The 17,500-nt window shown below is 40.0% G+C and overlaps 2 protein-coding genes across 2 annotated transcripts in view; both read right to left on the bottom strand.

The window, feature by feature from the left end:
- Positions 1-1,473, bottom strand: part of LOC140929837 (probable G-protein coupled receptor No18) — a 1,710-nt gene extending 237 nt beyond the window's left edge. The window contains exon 1 of the mRNA XM_073379533.1: positions 1-1,473. This exon is cut by the window's left edge and continues 237 nt beyond it. Within this exon, the coding sequence (XP_073235634.1) occupies positions 332-1,429 (1,098 nt within the window). The 5' untranslated portion in view covers positions 1,430-1,473 and the 3' untranslated portion in view covers positions 1-331.
- Positions 1,474-16,401: 14,928 nt separating this feature from the next.
- The window catches only part of LOC140931288 (uncharacterized), an 18,155-nt gene continuing 17,056 nt past the window's right edge, over positions 16,402-17,500 (bottom strand). Inside the window, exon 12 of the mRNA XM_073381069.1 lies at positions 16,402-17,336. Coding sequence (XP_073237170.1) covers positions 16,615-17,336 — 722 coding nt within the window. The 3' untranslated portion in view covers positions 16,402-16,614. The remainder of the gene's footprint in view (positions 17,337-17,500) is intronic.

The following is a 17,500-nucleotide window of genomic DNA, read 5'->3' as shown; positions in this document are numbered from 1 at the left end:
TGTTTTAATCTTCTGTTATAACATTGCATCAGACAGTTTATTGTTGACGTTCTTTCACGGCAAGGGTAAAATGTGCATTCAAACTTAGTCAAAACGCTAGAATAATGTGATCATGCAATACTAGGCATAAAGTGCTCGTGGACTTGTGTTTGTCACTCCTTTTAAAGCAACAATGGACCCGGAGTCTAATTGTAACAGTTCAGTAAACGACTACTAATTTATCTTTGTTTACGAGCTTTGATTGAATAAGTGAGTTTTATATATCTATATCCTACTAGACTTACTACTAAGTGATGCATTCCAGCGCAAATCAATTTGATTCGGCCAAGATCTAAACTGCATCAGATTTCCGCGTTATTTTTTTAAAAATTTGCACAAATGCAGAGCGAAATGTTTCGTTGAAGCATGTGTAAATAATGGGGTTAACTGCTGAATTGCTCACGAGCAAGACGTAGACGAAAGTCACGACTATGGCCGTTCTAAGCTGTGTTGGAACACGGGTTGGCGAGAAGCAGTCTCGGCAGTAATTGAGTGTGAGAGATATGACAAAAAACGGAAACCATGAAAAGATGAAGACCCCTAATACAATGGCAATTGTCTTGGTTGCTTTAAGCTGTATCATGGACTGCAACCTTGTCGATTTTGTGGGCCTGTGATTGTCAGCTAAGGGATCAACGCATCGGTTAATACCTATCGAAATGTCCTTCGAGCGCGTGGCAGGAGTTTCAGTGGTATCAGCTTTGTTTGTGCCTCGCTTAGAAGTGAAGCTGACAGCATTAGCATCTTTATCCTTCTGCACCTGCCGTGCGCGGCCAATGGCGGTCTCGAGTATGCAGGCGTAGTTGCAAAGCAAAATAGCGAGGGGAACAAAAAAGCCCGCGAACGCCACGATGGTGACGTAAGCCCTGCTTGCAACGCTGCACTGCGGCGCTATGACGACTATTTCCCTTCCGCTCCAGTTCACAAAGACAAGGGAGGCAACCAGGAGTGCGGAGATCCATACAAGAAGAATCATCAAAAAGGCTCGCTTAGACTTCATTTCTGTACGATGTCTGAGTGGGCATTTCACCGCCATCAAACGCTCGATGCTGATGCTAACAAGGTTAAAAATGGAAGCGCCACAGCAGAGCACATCGATCCATATCCAAAAACGACAGCCAGCATGACCCAGGCTTTCAGGAAACCTTTCGCCATTGACAGTCTGTGCGATCCTGAACGGAAGCGAAAAAGCACCCACTAGCAGATCGCTGACGGCCAGTGAAACAATCAGGTAGTTAGTCGGCTTTCGAAGTCGAGGAAAATAATACACACTGAAACACACAAGGCTGTTTCCTACCAGTGTTAGTAGTAAAATGAGCGTGTTAAAAGTCGCTGAGGCGACGATGGAGGCAAACTGAGGTTTAACACTGACAGTACTGTTTCCAGACATCCTTTCAGTATCGATTTATATGATCCTTCCACAGTCCACTTGGATTGCTGCTGAGAAAAATGATAGTTTTAATGTTATATCTTTTTTTAACTTTTATACCACTTTAAGTTTGAAAAGAAATCCTACCATAAGGCCCTCCGTTGAAGAGGTCAGTTACAAATGGTCCGCAAGCATGCCATGCGCATTTTGTAAAGACCTATCCTGTGTACAGACCCCCGCCCCCCCGCCTCCTCTCAGTAAAAATCGGAGAAGGGGGGTCTGTGATTCAGCGTCGCTAATCGTGTATGGCAATAACTTTGCATAAATTAAAAATAATAATAATTTTCGCAGACCAAATTTCCGTGGCTCATGTTTCATGTCATTCAAGTTCTCAAAACGTCGGTCTTATTTCCATCGAGCTGTTGGTTTTCACATGACGTCACTAAAATTCAAACTACTAAACTATCGATCCTATTGAGATTTTTCTTTCATGGTGTATTAGGGCAGCTGAAAACTAATTTTCAAACAAATTTTCGCTTCAAAAGGGTCCTTGGTTTTGTAATAGTGTGCGCTTGAATTTCTAAGCTTTTGCGTGACGCAGCATTTACATGACGGCCGAGAAAGCTGTCATTCAGGTTAAAAAAGTGACTTTTTTCGAGGAGTTTTTCTATCTAAACAGTTCAAGTATTAGAAAAAGTGTTACTTTAATGTTTATGAGTTCCTCTAGGAGTAAATTTACGCTTTTATAGCAAAACTCGGTAACAGATGTTTCTGTTGGTTGCCGTCCGCCATGTTGGAGCTCATCCGGATGAGCTCCAGCATGGCGTCCCCATACAAAGCGCTTTAAATTTGGGTAAAACATTTCCTCGGATATCTTGAATACGAATTATTCCTTCGACCCAAATCTTGGCGATGGTGTTTGTATATTTACCTCCTTTCATTTCCCAGATTCTGGACTTTATCTGTCGAATGGTTTTGATTTTTATTTTGATCTATTTTGAATGGCGTGACACTGCAAACTCTCCGAGAAAGAAAAATGTTCTTACAAGGCCTTATTAAGGGAAAAGATCCATGTTCTTATGCAAGCCTTCCCACTGGATACGGAAAGTCATTAGTTTGAAATAAAGTGTTTACAGGTCAGACGCAACTCATGAGCTCGTTATAGTGTGAAACGTGACCTTAGCGTTTGCTTGAGCAACTTTTTTTCCTTCTTTTCTTTCTAGCGCGTAGAATATGCATCGTAGCGCATGGAGTACCATAAAGTTTGACTGAACAAGTCTTATTTTTGCCTTTGATTCTTGAATTTTGAAGTCATTAAGCTGGTATATATTGAATATACTGGTATACGGAACTTATTTAACAATTCCCCCTATAAATCTCTGTAAGTTATCTTACAGTCTGCACAAACTTCCCGGTGCGCGTTGTGTATTCATCGCTAAATGCACGCTAGCTTTAAGCCACAAATAATAAACGTTACGACTGTATTTAAAGCTTATTCCAAAAAGGCGAACCCTTTTTGCAATGTTAAGAGTCTGTCGATAGACTGTTCGAAAGACTGTAATCGAAAACTCTCGGTGCGGGACAAATTTAATGAATCAACAGCTTAGTTTTTGTCCGCCAAGCTTTTGTGATATAGGTACCTTAGCCTTAAATCGTCCCAGTGTTCATAGCATAGTGATAGTAGCCCGCATGAGCTGCCTACGATAAACATCCCCTCCCCCCTCAATGGAGTAAATGCCTAGTTGACATATGGCTGACTAATTGCCTACAAGACATCAACTAATAACACAACTAAAGTTCCCTCAGAATAACAACTAATCATTGACTAGATTTTGTCAGGTAACACATGCTCCAGATATTTGTTCCTGAGATTTTCGCCCGCGCTCCCTCGAGGTCTAAAGCTGCGTCCCCTGGTCCGTCCCCTGGTTTCCTGAAGCAGGGGTGAGGTGGCTCTGCTGGCATGGGCGCTCTTTGAACGAGTTCCTTCTGAACAGAGTGTTCGAGTAGTCAAACTCCGGTAACTGTACCTCCATCCGTGGTAGCTCAGTGACGGTCTGCATCGGGGTTAGGCGGTTCTTGTTGACTGGTATCTGGCCTGGGCTTCGAGCTGCCTCTTTCCTCAGAAGTCAGGTAGTCTCCCTTCTTAAAATGTGCCATTGATCGGCCATCTCTCCTCTTGGCAACCACTTGTGTTCCCTTTCGGACCCTTAGGGACTCTCTGTGAAAAGGTGCTGTGGTTTTGGTGCTGGGTTATTGTTTTAGAAGTACTGCATTCCTGACCTGCATGTCTGATGTTTTCTCGCCCTTCTTTCCTTCAGCCTGCGCCTTCATTTGAATTTTCTTCTCTAGGTCGTGATGGACCAGTTCCACAAAATCCCAGCCCCAGCAGGCAACCTCATGCGGAACTTGCGTCCAGGGAACATCAGTTCAGCCAGGGCCATCTTGGTGGTCCTATGTCGAGTCACTCAATAACCGAATAGAAATTGGGGTACCTCTTGCTGAAAGACTTGCCCTGTTATTTGGCATATGTGGTAGAGCTTCTTAATTGCATGCTCAACTCTTCTGCTTCAGGATTGGCCAGCGGGTTTTTGGCTGTCTTGTGCATCTGCTTGAAGCCCAGGTACTTGCTGAAGTTCAGGAAGGTCTGTTCGTCGAGTGGAGGCCTACTGTCACTACCCAAGACCATGGGTATTCCAAGCAGTGAAAATACGCGGTTAAGCTTTGGTATTACTGCTCGGGCCTGGTGCAGCTAACATAAAATTCTACTTCAGCTCACCGTGAGTGTTGGGTGGGCATATAGGACGTATAAAAGTGCATAGGAACTATTTTTGCATTTTCTATTCGTTTGAACTCAAACTTTGCAGGATGGTAGAACTTTTACAAAAAAATCGTATGTTTTGGTGTTTTCGATTTCAACGTTTTTTGGCGGGAAAATGACGTCACAAGATTAGCACAAAATCAAAATTTGAAGACATGGCAAAACAAATAAATAATTTAAAAAGAGCACGACGCGATAGAGTAAAACGCATAAATTGCGTTTACAACTGCGAGGATCATTCTTCATTTGATTTCATTTCTGCAGTCCTTATATGATTTATTTCACATACATTTATCACTTTCATTTCTTTCACGGGAACATATCGTCCGGTGAATGGGAGATGCGGTGGAGGTGTTTGTATTTATTTACGAAACAAATAGAGAATACTTCATGGAAAGTGCTGGCGTACGGTATTTACGCACGAGTTGTTGACGTATCAGAAATCGAACGAGTGAGCGCAGCGAACGAGTAAGATTTCTGATACAAAAACAACGAGTACTTTCCATGTGGTATTGTGTTTATTATAAACATACTGAGACATTCATCATTTTGGCGGCCTTTTTATTTTAAATCTTTCAAAAATGTTAAAATTTGCCGCTACACACTTACCGCAAAATGACAACGAAAACGAAGTATCAGCTTTTTAGTAAAAACGTTTGTTAAAAACATAAATGACGGTAAGGATATGAGGTAATACAAGAACTATAAGTAATCTTAACTGCTTGTTCTCAATGCACAATTGAAAATGAGTGAATTTAAGTAAAATGGTCGGTTTCAATATAAGCTTAAACTTAAATGAAAGGCAAAGTAGCTCCGACAAAAACATAGCAAAAGCTTACGTCTCATTCTGTTTTTCCCTTTCCGCTGTTGTTTCGCCGGCTCTCTACCGTTTTATTTATTGACAGTGAAACAAACGAAACTATTCCACTCTATTTCCGAAATGTTTTTCACTCTTTTAGCGAGGAAAACTCTTTGAGTAAGACTTTTCTCGTTGAATGTGTGCGAAGCGGCGCTGCAAGCTGCATAAAAGGCGGGAATTTTGGCGCGAAACTCACACACCTCTGGGGCTTCTGATTGGACGTATTATTTTTCTCACACGTGAAAAAACATCGTTCGCGATTCTGATTGGACGTATCATTTTTTTCATGTGTGAAAACCATCGTTCCTCCTCTGATTGGCTAGAACTAATTTGCGTACGAAAATTTACGACATAGCTTTTTGGTGAGTATTTCTCAGTATGTATATAATAAATTTGATATTTTTACGGATTGAGCCAGATGATTTCTAAACCAACCAGGATTACATCAACATCACGCACATTGATTGACCTTTGTATAACTAATTCTCCCGAAAAAATTGTTGACTCTGGTGTCATTCATCTTGGGATTAGCGATCACTCACTGGTTTTTATGACTATAAAAATACGTTATGAACGTGTTGGCACGCACCGTACTATTTAAAAAATGTGAGGTAGTTACGTTCAAGCCTTGGACACAATATGTGTGATCGAAATCAGGGATTTTTTTTTTTTTTTTCTCACGACATGCGCAACCTCCTTTAGGATTATGACTCCTTACTTTACAATGTGAGTGAATAAATATTCTGCTAAGGACTCTGTCTATTTGGTTTTTGCTAGATCATAACGCTCTGCGCTTTTCATTACACTTGGCCGAATCTGTTCTAAAGGAAATCCAGAAAACCAAAAAATGCAAAGCAGTGTGATTGTTCTTTTTTTTATCTTCTACTTGTAGCGAGGCTCAGATTTAGTTTAGTGTATCTGTGTGTTTAATTTGTATTTTCTGCGGCAGCTCTTCATTTCTTGGTAAGATGAATAAGGTTAATTGCTCTGTGGTCTAAGGGCATTTATATTCCCTCCTTGCATTTCTTTTGTGAGAACTGGCAACCCTAAACCTTGACCAGTTTTTTTTCTTTTTTCGTCCATTGGCAAATGAAGACCTCTTTTTTTCTATAACAATCATGGGATCCTAATATAAACATCTGAAAATAATTGCAGTGGTCAATGAAGGCGCGAAAGTGCTGGACATATGTACGACATTAATGGGCTTGCCTGACTTAGCTTCTGATGTGTCACCTCTTTTTGCGGAACCCATATTTCTCTTCGGATGAGCGTTGTGTACCACGTCAACTTACTGCAAGTTAACCTTCTGACTGAATTGCGTGAATTATGCTCTGCGTGCGGAATTTCCATTACTCCAGAGACTCTTACAAGATAATTTTATACGCATTGTTTTGGCTACCCAGAGTTAATCTTTCCCTTAAAAACCAGCTTCCCTATTACACTATTTCGTTTTCTTGAAACAAACGTTTGCTAGAACCAAAGTTCTTATGTGAGGAATGTTCCGTTAACCTTTGCGAAGGTAACAACGCTTTTCCTTTAATGAAAAGGCAATTCCCTCTCATCAAATTCATAGGCAGTGGAGCTTAACCTGTTCAAAAACTCTGCATTGTTGTGCGTCGTAAAGAATTAGTAAAACTATCCTCCCCTCCTCTCCAATTCACTTTTAAGAAGAAGAAAATGAAAAGCTTCGAAAAAGTGAAACTTGAGGATGTTGGTACGTTAACAAAAATTACAGAGGGGTCTACACTTGGAATAACTTGCATAATGAAGTTAGGCAACGTGCCTCATTGGCATCGTTCAAGCGCGCCCTGAAAGACACACTATTGAGGCAGACATTTCCTTCATAAGCTCTAGAATTTAGTAGAATACCATCATAAATTGTGATTTCGAGTTTTTATTGTCATTTTTGCTTTTATAAATTGTAAATAGTTTGTAAATAGTTTCTGAAAAACCTCACGAGGATGTTACTATTAAAGTTATTATTATTATTATTATTATTAATGTGTAGGTAACCGTAAAAGCCAAAGCATTATCTTGCTGGATTTTTGAAAACGTACCGAACGAAAATTGCATTCTTTTCACTGAGAAAGAGAGCAAAAGGCGAAAGGAAAATGAGCCCAAAAATCCTCCTAGAAAAGAAAAAGGAAAGGAAAAATAGAAAGAGCGAGGAGAAAGAAACGAGGAGAAGAAAGAAGAACAATGGCTGCACTCTTAGTTTCTATGTTGACCTCTTTGGAGATAGTTATTGAAAGAAAAAAAACTGTTTGAGGGGAGAGCTCTATTTTGGCTGTAAAGTTATTCAAAAATCCAGCTCTGATATATATTTTTCTTTAATACCCTTGCGGCTAACAGAAATCTGATAAAAAAAGATATCTTTTAAAAGCTAATGATTAAGTAACGGATTTAAAGCCTTACGACTAAATTTTGTTGTAGTCTTACAGCCAACAGTTCATTCTATTACTCTGAAAGCCTTCTGTTGTTTTGGGGTTCCTTGAGTGGAAAATGCGCTTCCTGTGCAAAAGTCAACCGTGTTTAATATTTATCCCTTTTGAAAAAAGAAACACTTCGTTTTTATCAGCGAACACTAGGTAGCAGTTATCCTTTCTTCTTTCACTTTTCCATAAAAGTAACAAACACATTTGTGCATTTTTTGTTTAACCGTATAATTTCAACTAACGTGGGTGCCCTGTGTTAAAAGCTCAAAATGTTTAACGCTTAATTTTGACATATTCCCGCGAACGGACTTTGGCGGATTTTTAGTATGTTGCTAGATAGGCCACCCTTACTTAAATGACGTTGAAAACAATTCTGTTGCAATTAGTTTGATGTTAGGCCTCGAAATTGCCTAGATGGACTGGACTAATTTTTGGGAAGTGGAGGAAGTGGGGGTGTTAGTATTTGTGGTTGCGTCAGTGTTTGTGTTGATGCTTGTATTGGGATGGTTTGTGGTCTGTTGGAATGGTTTGTGCAAGACATGTTGGCAGGGTTGTGTTACTAGTTTAAAGCTGATTCTGTTGCACCTGTTCCTGTTGCTCTGTGGCGTCCTGAAATAGCAAAGCTCTCTGTCGTTTCAAGAAAAGAGTTACTGAGTCATAGAAGACGGCGATTCGAATTTTTTGGAGGTTTAATTAATATAGTTTATTTTTTTTGCACTGTAACTAAAGTCATACTCAAGCTAACGTGCGTGAGAAATTGCCGTTTGTCTACTTAATTGACATACTTTGAATTGTAGTGTGAAAGTTTTTAACGGAAACGAAAAATGCACTCATAATAATTTGATTAAAACAAAAAAGAGAGCCAAGTGCTACTTTAGTTACTCAGAGTCTACTCAGGCAGAATAGAGGGAATTTACCTTTAGTTCTCCCGTCTGGAGATTTCCTGCTCCAACAGCGGCTGTGGACAGACGTCTGAGTATCAAACGCACTACAAGTTTTCACAAAAAATAGGGTTACTACAAGGTATTTTACAAGGTATTAATAGCATGAAGTCTTATTTTAAAGTTATGCTTAGCTCGCGAATTTACTTATTGCCATATTAGGAATGTTATTCGCTTAGCATTGTCAGATGTTAGTTTTATTTTTAGAGATGATCTTGTTTGTGGTGTTAGAACTGACCTTCGTTCTTTGGTACTTATCAGTTGCGGCTGTGTGTAGGCTAATCTATTCCCTAAAGCTGTTGCAATGTTAGCGATAAGTCGATAAGATATACAATAGAAACTCTTCCGGTCAGCTAACCAAAACATGTCCAGCTTTGGCTATAAAATCCGCTACTATACTTGACCTAAGGTAGGAGAAGTTGTTAGGAGAAAGTTAGTGAAAAAGTGGAAGAGTTAGAAGATTAAGCAGAATAAAGGCAAGATGTAAATCAGATTCCTGGTACCTCATCGTGTAGCGAACGAGTTGCTCGAACACACCCCCACACATTTATCAATTACCGCAGATGCCTTAATGTCTATTTAACAGATAATCAAACTAGGAATCTAATTAACACATCACGACAACAAATAATTCAATAGTACAAAACTCTGTTTGGAAATCTCCCAGAAAATTTATATACTTCGTTCTGTAAACGCCTCTGTGAGGGATCTTCATGGAAATTATTTTCACCCTGGGCATGAACAATCAGTGTAGAAGGTTACATAGTTACCCACCTGACCATCAATCCTTCCTCAGAATCGGAAGACCCTGGTGAGGTGTATAACCACACGTGGTTAGTCAAATATCACAAGTGCACTGGTGGAAAATTTCCAAATCGCCAAAAAAAAAGGAACATAAAACGATAAACTTGCCACTTCCAGAGACAACATCAGCATAACTTCTCTTCTTATCCGTTCTCGAATACCGTTGTTTTCGACGAAACAATCACAAAGTCTATTCGAAACTGTGTCACTTTCGGAGTGAAACAAGAGCCACGAAAATGACCGATTTGGCACTTACAACCGCCTTCAGCATTCCACGATACATCGCGACACAATGCGTATAAGATTCCGATATATACCTTATTGAAATGAACCATTCTTTAACCGTTTTTCTCGATGCTCAGAATTTTCTTTTTCTTTTTTTTTCTGGTGGAAAAAAAAAATTGCAACTCGAAGTCCAACTCGAACTCGAACTCTGCAACTCGATGTCCAACTCGAGGTTTCAGGATTCCCGATTTAAGTATTAAAGGCTCTCGCAAACTGATAAAATGGGTCAGTTTTTTTCTTTTTATCTTGATGACCTATCATAGCATACTCTCTGTCCTCAGGGAAATGTACGTAAACAACAGACTTCTGTTTGTTGGTTCATTATATACACATAAAATGACATACATTCGCTTTCACACACATCTAGAGTATACAATCATGACCTCCTGAACTAATCAGCTGCGGTGCCGACAACTTAAGAAGAAGAGGTGTACGGGAACTAGCAAAAGCAAAATGGCTGCAAACCATATGAATTACAAAATAAAATTGGCAGCTGCTGGAGTGAGTGGTGAACTCCTAGACTAATTCGTATTTAAAAATAATAATAATAACTTTATTACTTTCTTTGAAAAGGCTTATCAGCTTAAGGTGACTCGACCCAGTTTTTTGGGGGGTACCATCCTACTTTGAAGCTCTGTGGTATCCCCACCTTTACTTTTATCGTAAGTCTAACACATAGAATGGATAACATATAGATCAGTCTACAATATAACATAAAATTTTTGGCGATCGGAGTAAATGTCACGTGGTTATAATGCCACACCCCTTTGAGGTCTGAGTCGAAAATCTGCTGTTGCCGGCATTTTTTCGTGAAAATCTCTCGGCTACACATAGTGCGCATTAGTGCCTTGCGCTGAACAGAGTTTCACCAAAATCGCAAAGACCCAATTCGAGAAATTCAGCGGTTTCCAAATTTAGGTCATAATTTATGCGAAAATGATAAGCAAACTTTACACGGATTATATCTAATAAACTAAGAGATTCATCCCTTTATTTTGGGCATCGTTATAACAGATGGGTCCTTGCAAGTCAGCAAAACGCTTTAGGGCCTTGTAAAAGCGCGATTTCGAGCAAAGCAAACATATAGAAATTATAGTTTTCGCTATTTGTTGACGTTTGTCAGCGTTTAAGAGTCCTTCTCACGAAAAAAGTTTTTTCTTAAAAATTCGTAGTTTTTTTTTCCTTCAAATTTTTTCAGGGCCACAATTGATTAACTAACTACCCGGACTCTGAATTTCATGGTCATTGAAAAACTGTGACATTATCTTCTATAAGCCCAAACTTGAGTAAACATTGAAGATTTTTAGCGTTTTGGCTGAGTTTGTGCTTTGGGAGTTGTCTATTGTTTCTAGTCTGTCATTATACAGCATTCTTGTTCAGCACGCGTGCAATGACCACGCTTGGCTGCCATGGCCTGTCTCACTGTACCAAACTGATCATATCTCGGTGAGCATTCGGAAGTCAGCCAAGCGCGGTCATTACACGCGTGCTGAACAAGAATGCTGTATAATGACAGACTAGAAACAATAGACAACTCCCAAAGCACAAACTCAGCCAAAACGCTAAATTTCTTCAATGTTTACTCAAGTTTGGGCTTATAGAAGATAATGTCACAGTTTTTCAATGACCATGAAATTCAGAGTCCAGGTAGTTAGTTAATCAATTGTGGCCCTGAAAAAATTTGAAGGAAAAAAAACTACGAATTTTTAAGAAAATGCTTTTTTCGTGAGAAAGACGCTTAAACGCTGACAAACGTCAACAAATAGCGAAAACTATAATTTCTATATGTTTGCTTTGCTCGAAATCGCGCGCATTTACAAGGCCCTAAAGCGTTTTGCTGACTTGCAAGGACCCATCTGTTATAAGGATGCTCAAAATAAAGAGATGAATCTCATAGTTTATTAGATATAATCCGTGTAAAGTTTGCTTATCATTTTCGCATAAATTATGACCTAAATTTGGAAACCGCTGAATTTCTCGAATTGGGTCTTTGCGATTTTGGTGAAACTCTGTTCAGCGTAAGGCACTAATGCGCGCTATGTGTAGCCGAGAGATTTTCACGAAAAAATGCCGGCAACAGCAGATTTTCGACTCAGACCTCAAGGGGGCGTGGCATTATAACCACGTGACATTTACTCTGATCGCCAAAAATTTTATGTTATTTTGTAGATTGATCTATATGCTATCCATTCTATGTGTTAGACTTGCGATAAAAGTAAAGGTGGGGATACCAGAGAGCTTCAAAGTAGGAGGGTACTCCCCCCAAAAAACTGGGTCGAGTCACCTTAATTTACAATGTCAAATATCTAAAACTTAGTTTTCCAAAAATACCCTTAACAAATACTGTTTTATTTTTACTTTAAATACATCTCAATTAGATAGACTGAAACTAGTCTGGGAGCCTATTCCACAGCTTTTGGCCTCTGAAGGTAAACGCGTGCTGACCTGCAGCCGTCCTACAGAGTGGTATACTGTAGGCGGAGGGGTTGTTACGCTCGCTAAACCGTCGGAATAAAACAGCCTAAAAATAAATGAACAGAATTTTTAAACGTAAATTAGTTTTTGTAAAAGTCTGTTCACCGTTTAGTTTTATCCGATTTACAAACGCGGAAAAAATTTAAAAAAAAAAAGACGTCCGCAGGAGCCTATCCCGAGTCCGCGTTTTACTAGTCCGCGTTTTACAAGTCCGCGTTTTACTAGTCCACCTCTTACAAGTCCGTTTTACAAATCTGCGTTTTTTATGTGAACGCATAAAATCCCATAAAACGGCCATAAATCTGTCCGTGGACCACACAGGAGAGGCGTAATACACATTTTAAGTAAGGTAAGCTGTTTTTTGTTGAAATCCTTTCATTTTCGTAGGTTACAGAAACGATAGGTTTTTTTTCCCATACTAATCCTTATATTTTGAATGTTACACAACAATGCCGATGCTCGCCGATGCTCATATTTCGAGCTTGGGCTACCTGTGGTTTGTATGTTCTAAATTACTGAAGATTTGTTTCTTTAATTCCCGATTTGATTTGTCAAAGAATACTTGCGAGGCTTCAGCTTATCAATAAATTTAGCTGTCCGTTTGCAAAGGTTTAGTATTGTTCTGCCTTTTGTTTTCTTTGAACAAAGGCTATATGCATATTATTATTGATGTGTGGGGTTATACGAAAATCTTGCAGAATCTGTGCTTTGTCTCAGCAGTTATTTGTTACGATCAAATGAAAAAAAATGTTTCACTAGCACATGCATGGGCCTAACCTGGCCTTCTTATAATTTTTTCCACTGTGATTTTGAAGGGGGATGAGGAGCGAGAGAGGCAGATGTCGAAACAAAACTAAAAATTGAAGCCAAACTTAGTGACTAATGATAATTTATTATTATTTGCGCATTTCATTGGCAGTAAAATACAGCTAAATACAGAGACATTAGGAAAATAAACTGTTTCCTTTTCTCAGAAATGAAAAAATTGCATATTAATATATTGAAGCTTGTGGGATTTCTTTCTAGATGCATAATAAAATGATGAAAGCACATGATGTCTTTTATTTTATCAAGTTGAAAACAGTGATAAGCCCATGCAAGGAAATCTGACAGTCTTGGATTCTCAATTCTGCGCCATGGATACTGCATTCTCGATTCTTTATCAGTGGAACTGGATTCCGGATTCCAATTATAAGTGGGATTCAGAGTACTTGACCTTTATTCCAGATTCCAAGAGAAAAATTTCCCAGATTTCGGATTCCCTTACATGGGGTGACAGTGATCCTAAGATAAATACGTTTTCTGTCAAACCAAAACCTGTTACTTGAGCTTCTAATTACTGTAGGCTAAGTGTGCATGTTGTTCTTGTCACTGCATGTTGTTCTTGTCACTATATGCTTAACTTGAAAAGCGGGTATGTGGACCAGGTGAAATAGTGGCTGGTACTGTAGTATTCCAAAACCAGCTAGGTATGATTATGAAGCAGCTATAATTCAGTTCTAAAACTTGGATTTAAAAAAAATAAACTGCTTCAAAGAGTGCATATATCACTATCCACTAAATAAACAAGAGCGGAAGGGGCCTGCAGTGTCTTGATCATGGGATTTTTCATGTGGGGATGCCAAGCCTTTTGAAGTGTTTTGCGCCAGAGTCGCCATTAGCATAGTGAGCTTTTAGTTGTCTAGTCACGGCCAGTGAGTTTCGGGTCACGTGGTCCCAAGCGAAATAGTGAAACAGTTCCCCTCCAGTTTGCCTAAGACAAGTCACTGAAATAAATTCACCAAGAAGGCCTGAGAAAATGCCACACAGGGACAAGGCAAGGCTTTTAGCTTGTTTAGGTGTTGGGCTGTGAGGTTGCAGCTGTTAGATGTGCTGGCTTAAATACTTCCAAAGTCTACTTTAAGGTGTTGGTTAGTCTTAGTCATAGTGTCTGTATCATAATCAAATCAACAGAAATAATCAGATTAACCCAACTATTAAACTGATAATCGATTATAGTAGATTATAGTTTTGTGCCCCCTGTGCTCCACTTTCAACAATGAAAATAATTTTGTAAGTGATACGTTTTGGTACGGACCCAAATTGCACATAAATTTGGTTCACTTTGAGTAGAGTTTGTACGTGAAAAAAAAAAACATTTGGGATGAACACTCTTCATTCTTTTAGCCAAGGATGTGAAACTATTTACACCTCGACTGAATTAACTTGTATCGAAACGACTGGTAACCGGTTTCTTCTCAGCGGAAAATAGTAAGCGCCAGCGCCAAATACATCTGTGTTCCACACCAAAACTTTTTAGTTTGAAAACCCACACATTGTTTGTTTTTATCGGGGGTGGGGAGTTTCCGTTCACAGTAAAATGATTCAACATTAGACTGCGAATAGTGACCTCCCCCCCCCCCCAAAAAAAGAGTCTCATTTTCTTCTCCTCTGCTTCTCGCTTCTCTTCGCGTGTGGCAATTTTCACGCGCGCTCGCCTATTTCGCACAGCTATCTCTTAGGAAAATGACATACTTGTTCAATAAACTAACAAATTTATGCATGGCTTTATTAATTTTCTCTTTGTTTTGCTTCGTTCGGCTTTATTGTTATGCTTTTTTACAGTATTGTAATGTGAAGACAATGCAGAGCCATGCACAAATTTGTCGGAGAATTGGACAATTAACCCTCAAACTCATACTCTATTCAAAAACTGAAGAGAAAGCGCTGACATCATAGATACTCGCGCATGATTCGGCTTTGCGTTATGTTGTGACGGGCGCTTGGAGGGCAGAGGAAAGTGGCGAATAAGGCGCGCGAGGAAGGAGGGGTCCCTTCCTTCCTACCCAGATCTCTCGTCGATGAAGCTGAAGAGATCTGGGTACCAGAATAGAGACGCCTGCCACGTGGGCTGGCTTTGCGCAGAATTAAGTGGCAAGACGGGAAATTAAAAAGCAAACAATGGAGACTTCTCCCTCGCATTGCGTTACCTAACGAGGCAAAAACTGACGGCTGCGTGGGAGACTACCTGAGAATTAGCCGAGGACAAAAACGATGTACCCAGATGCGCGTTTTCGATGGCTCGGTAAGGACGGTCGAAATGATTGGAAAACGTAAATAGTGACGCAAAGCTTTTGATGCATTTTTGTTATGGAGGAAACGGATGTTGTTATTATTGAGCTGAAGCTGGGCAAAGCCCACTGAAAGCCCAATTAAGTTCTGAGCTGCGCATACGTCGAAAGAAGAGAAAATGGTTGAGCCATGACCCAGAAGAGGTTGCGAGCCCGGTCCTTCTGCGATGGGAACGATCATTTTACTTTTGTGGGTAGGGTGGGGGTCATTTATAAACAAATAAACTTGGAACGGAAACAAAATCTGGCCGTAGCAAAATATTATACCCTTGCATAGCGCAACTGGCAGCCTAATGACCAAGTGATATTCTCCTGAAAGTTTAGGTAGCGCTTCCGTGCGAGTTGGTGAGAAAGTTGGATTCTGAACCAAAAGAAGGAACGTTTTCTTTTCTCGTCCCCTCACCCTTCTTCCCTTTTTGCGCTCTTGTTGCGCTGACTTTCGTAACAAACTCGCACAGAATCGCTTGCTACACAGGCCATCTTCCTGTCAGGATTTCTTCACCATATTTTATTTCATTTAGATTTTTGACCTCTTTCATAATAGCGTCTTATTAACATTCTTTTATATGTATGATAATCAGCCTTTCTGACCTCGTCAGCATGTGCAAAATACAAAAGAATTCTTACGTTCAAACGAGACCAGAAAGGCTCGTTTATATACATGTGAAAGAATAAATAAATGGCCGCCATTATGAAAGAGGTCTATTTGTTTGTTACTATTTGATTGAAGAGCCTATCAGAGGAAAGTTCACTTCCATCATACACAAAAATGTACATTTTAATACATTTTCTTTATGTCCGACGTTAGTTTTCTGCTACTAGCTCCTAAACACTGCTCTGTATATCTTTCTTTTCTTCGAGTGTTATATCTTTCCATTTTCAGTTAAGTTAAACGCTGTTGTGTTTGAAGTGAGTATTTTACAGGGATAACGTGAAACGAACAAGCTCATTTGTAAAGCAGAAGTCTCCCCAAGAGCGACCTTCAGAGAGCATTTCTTTGTCGCGCATTTTAAACAACTGTAACTTAAGGCCACGGGGACATCTATCTATGAATAAATCCACAAAGAAAAATTTTGCTTGTTCTACTATTCTTAAAACGCTTATATCTCGGCTGTTTTCGGGGGGATTTCGATAAAATTTTACGGAGTTATTGTGAAATGATGAAAGTTTAGGAGGTTGTTTTTTTTATTTGGTAGATCGCCCTTTACAGCGATGCTTTAAGCCACAGTTGTACCAAATTGGGAAATCGTGATTTTCTGTCCAAAATGCGGAAAGAATAGAAGACAGCACTCTGTGATTTTATTAATATTTGATCGGTCAAAACCTCTAGTGGGTCATAGTGTTTATGTTGGCTTAGGGAAGGGTAGTTGGGCAGTTTCCCAGAAACCTTACTGATCGATGTTGTCACACTTGAAGAGCCTTGCTAAGTCTTGCCTTCTTAAGTCTTGCTTTGGACAAGTAAGAGGAAAATTTAAATCATCAGTTACTTGTTGCTTGAGGTACTGGGACCACAATAGGCTGTGTCACCTGGGCCCCACCCGTCTGAGGCATCACTATGACAATAGGCTGTTGGGCTTGCACAGGGGACTGAACCTGAGTCTGATTCATCTGCTGAGGCATGACTATCACAAGTTGTTGCTGTCCCTGTGCATTGCCATACCCTTGCTGCGGTAACTGAACAGTGACTGTTTGTGGATTGGAAGTTGAGGTGACCACGCCTTGACTTGAAGGCGCCAGAGGTTGAACGACCTGTTGTGAGCCAGAGTCCAAAGTTTCTGATTGGTTTGTGGACAGGACAACTTGTTGATTCCCGAGCTCCACAGATCCTGTTTGAATAGTGGGTAAAACAACTTGTTGGTTGGTACCAGATTCCGTGGGTTCTGTTTGGACCGTGTGGAGAGTGGGGAGAGCACTCTGTTGGGTACCAGACCCCACAGCTCCTGATTGGACTGAAGGGACTTGTACTATCACTGGTTTAGACACCACAGGGTTGTCATATTTGGCTTCTCTCTGTTGCTGTGAAAGCTGAGAAAGGCTCTCTCTCTTCACGGGTTGTATAGAATGGTTGATCCGCATGTGCTCATAAACACCAGACTTCCGCATGCAGATTACTCCACAAAGACAGCAGTGATAATGGGAATTGGACACTTTGGTTCCACTGGGGCGAGCGCAGCCAAGTTTGCAACGTAACATCTGATAACCTACAATTAACAATGTCAGAAAAAGTTAACTTCCCTGTGCTGTAATTGTGAAAAATCATATACCATGGGTAGAGTAACATTTCACACTCAATCTACAGTGAACGGTAGCAAAATGTTTCAGTAGGATGGATCCACGATTAATTCGACTGCCGACCGACTGGCCG

This window comes from Porites lutea, chromosome 3, assembly GCF_958299795.1.
Source record: "Porites lutea chromosome 3, jaPorLute2.1, whole genome shotgun sequence".
NCBI classification, from domain to species: Eukaryota; Metazoa; Cnidaria; class Anthozoa; order Scleractinia; family Poritidae; genus Porites; species Porites lutea.
Note: the sequence above shows the minus strand (reverse complement) of the source record. Positions and strands in the feature narration are given on the sequence as shown.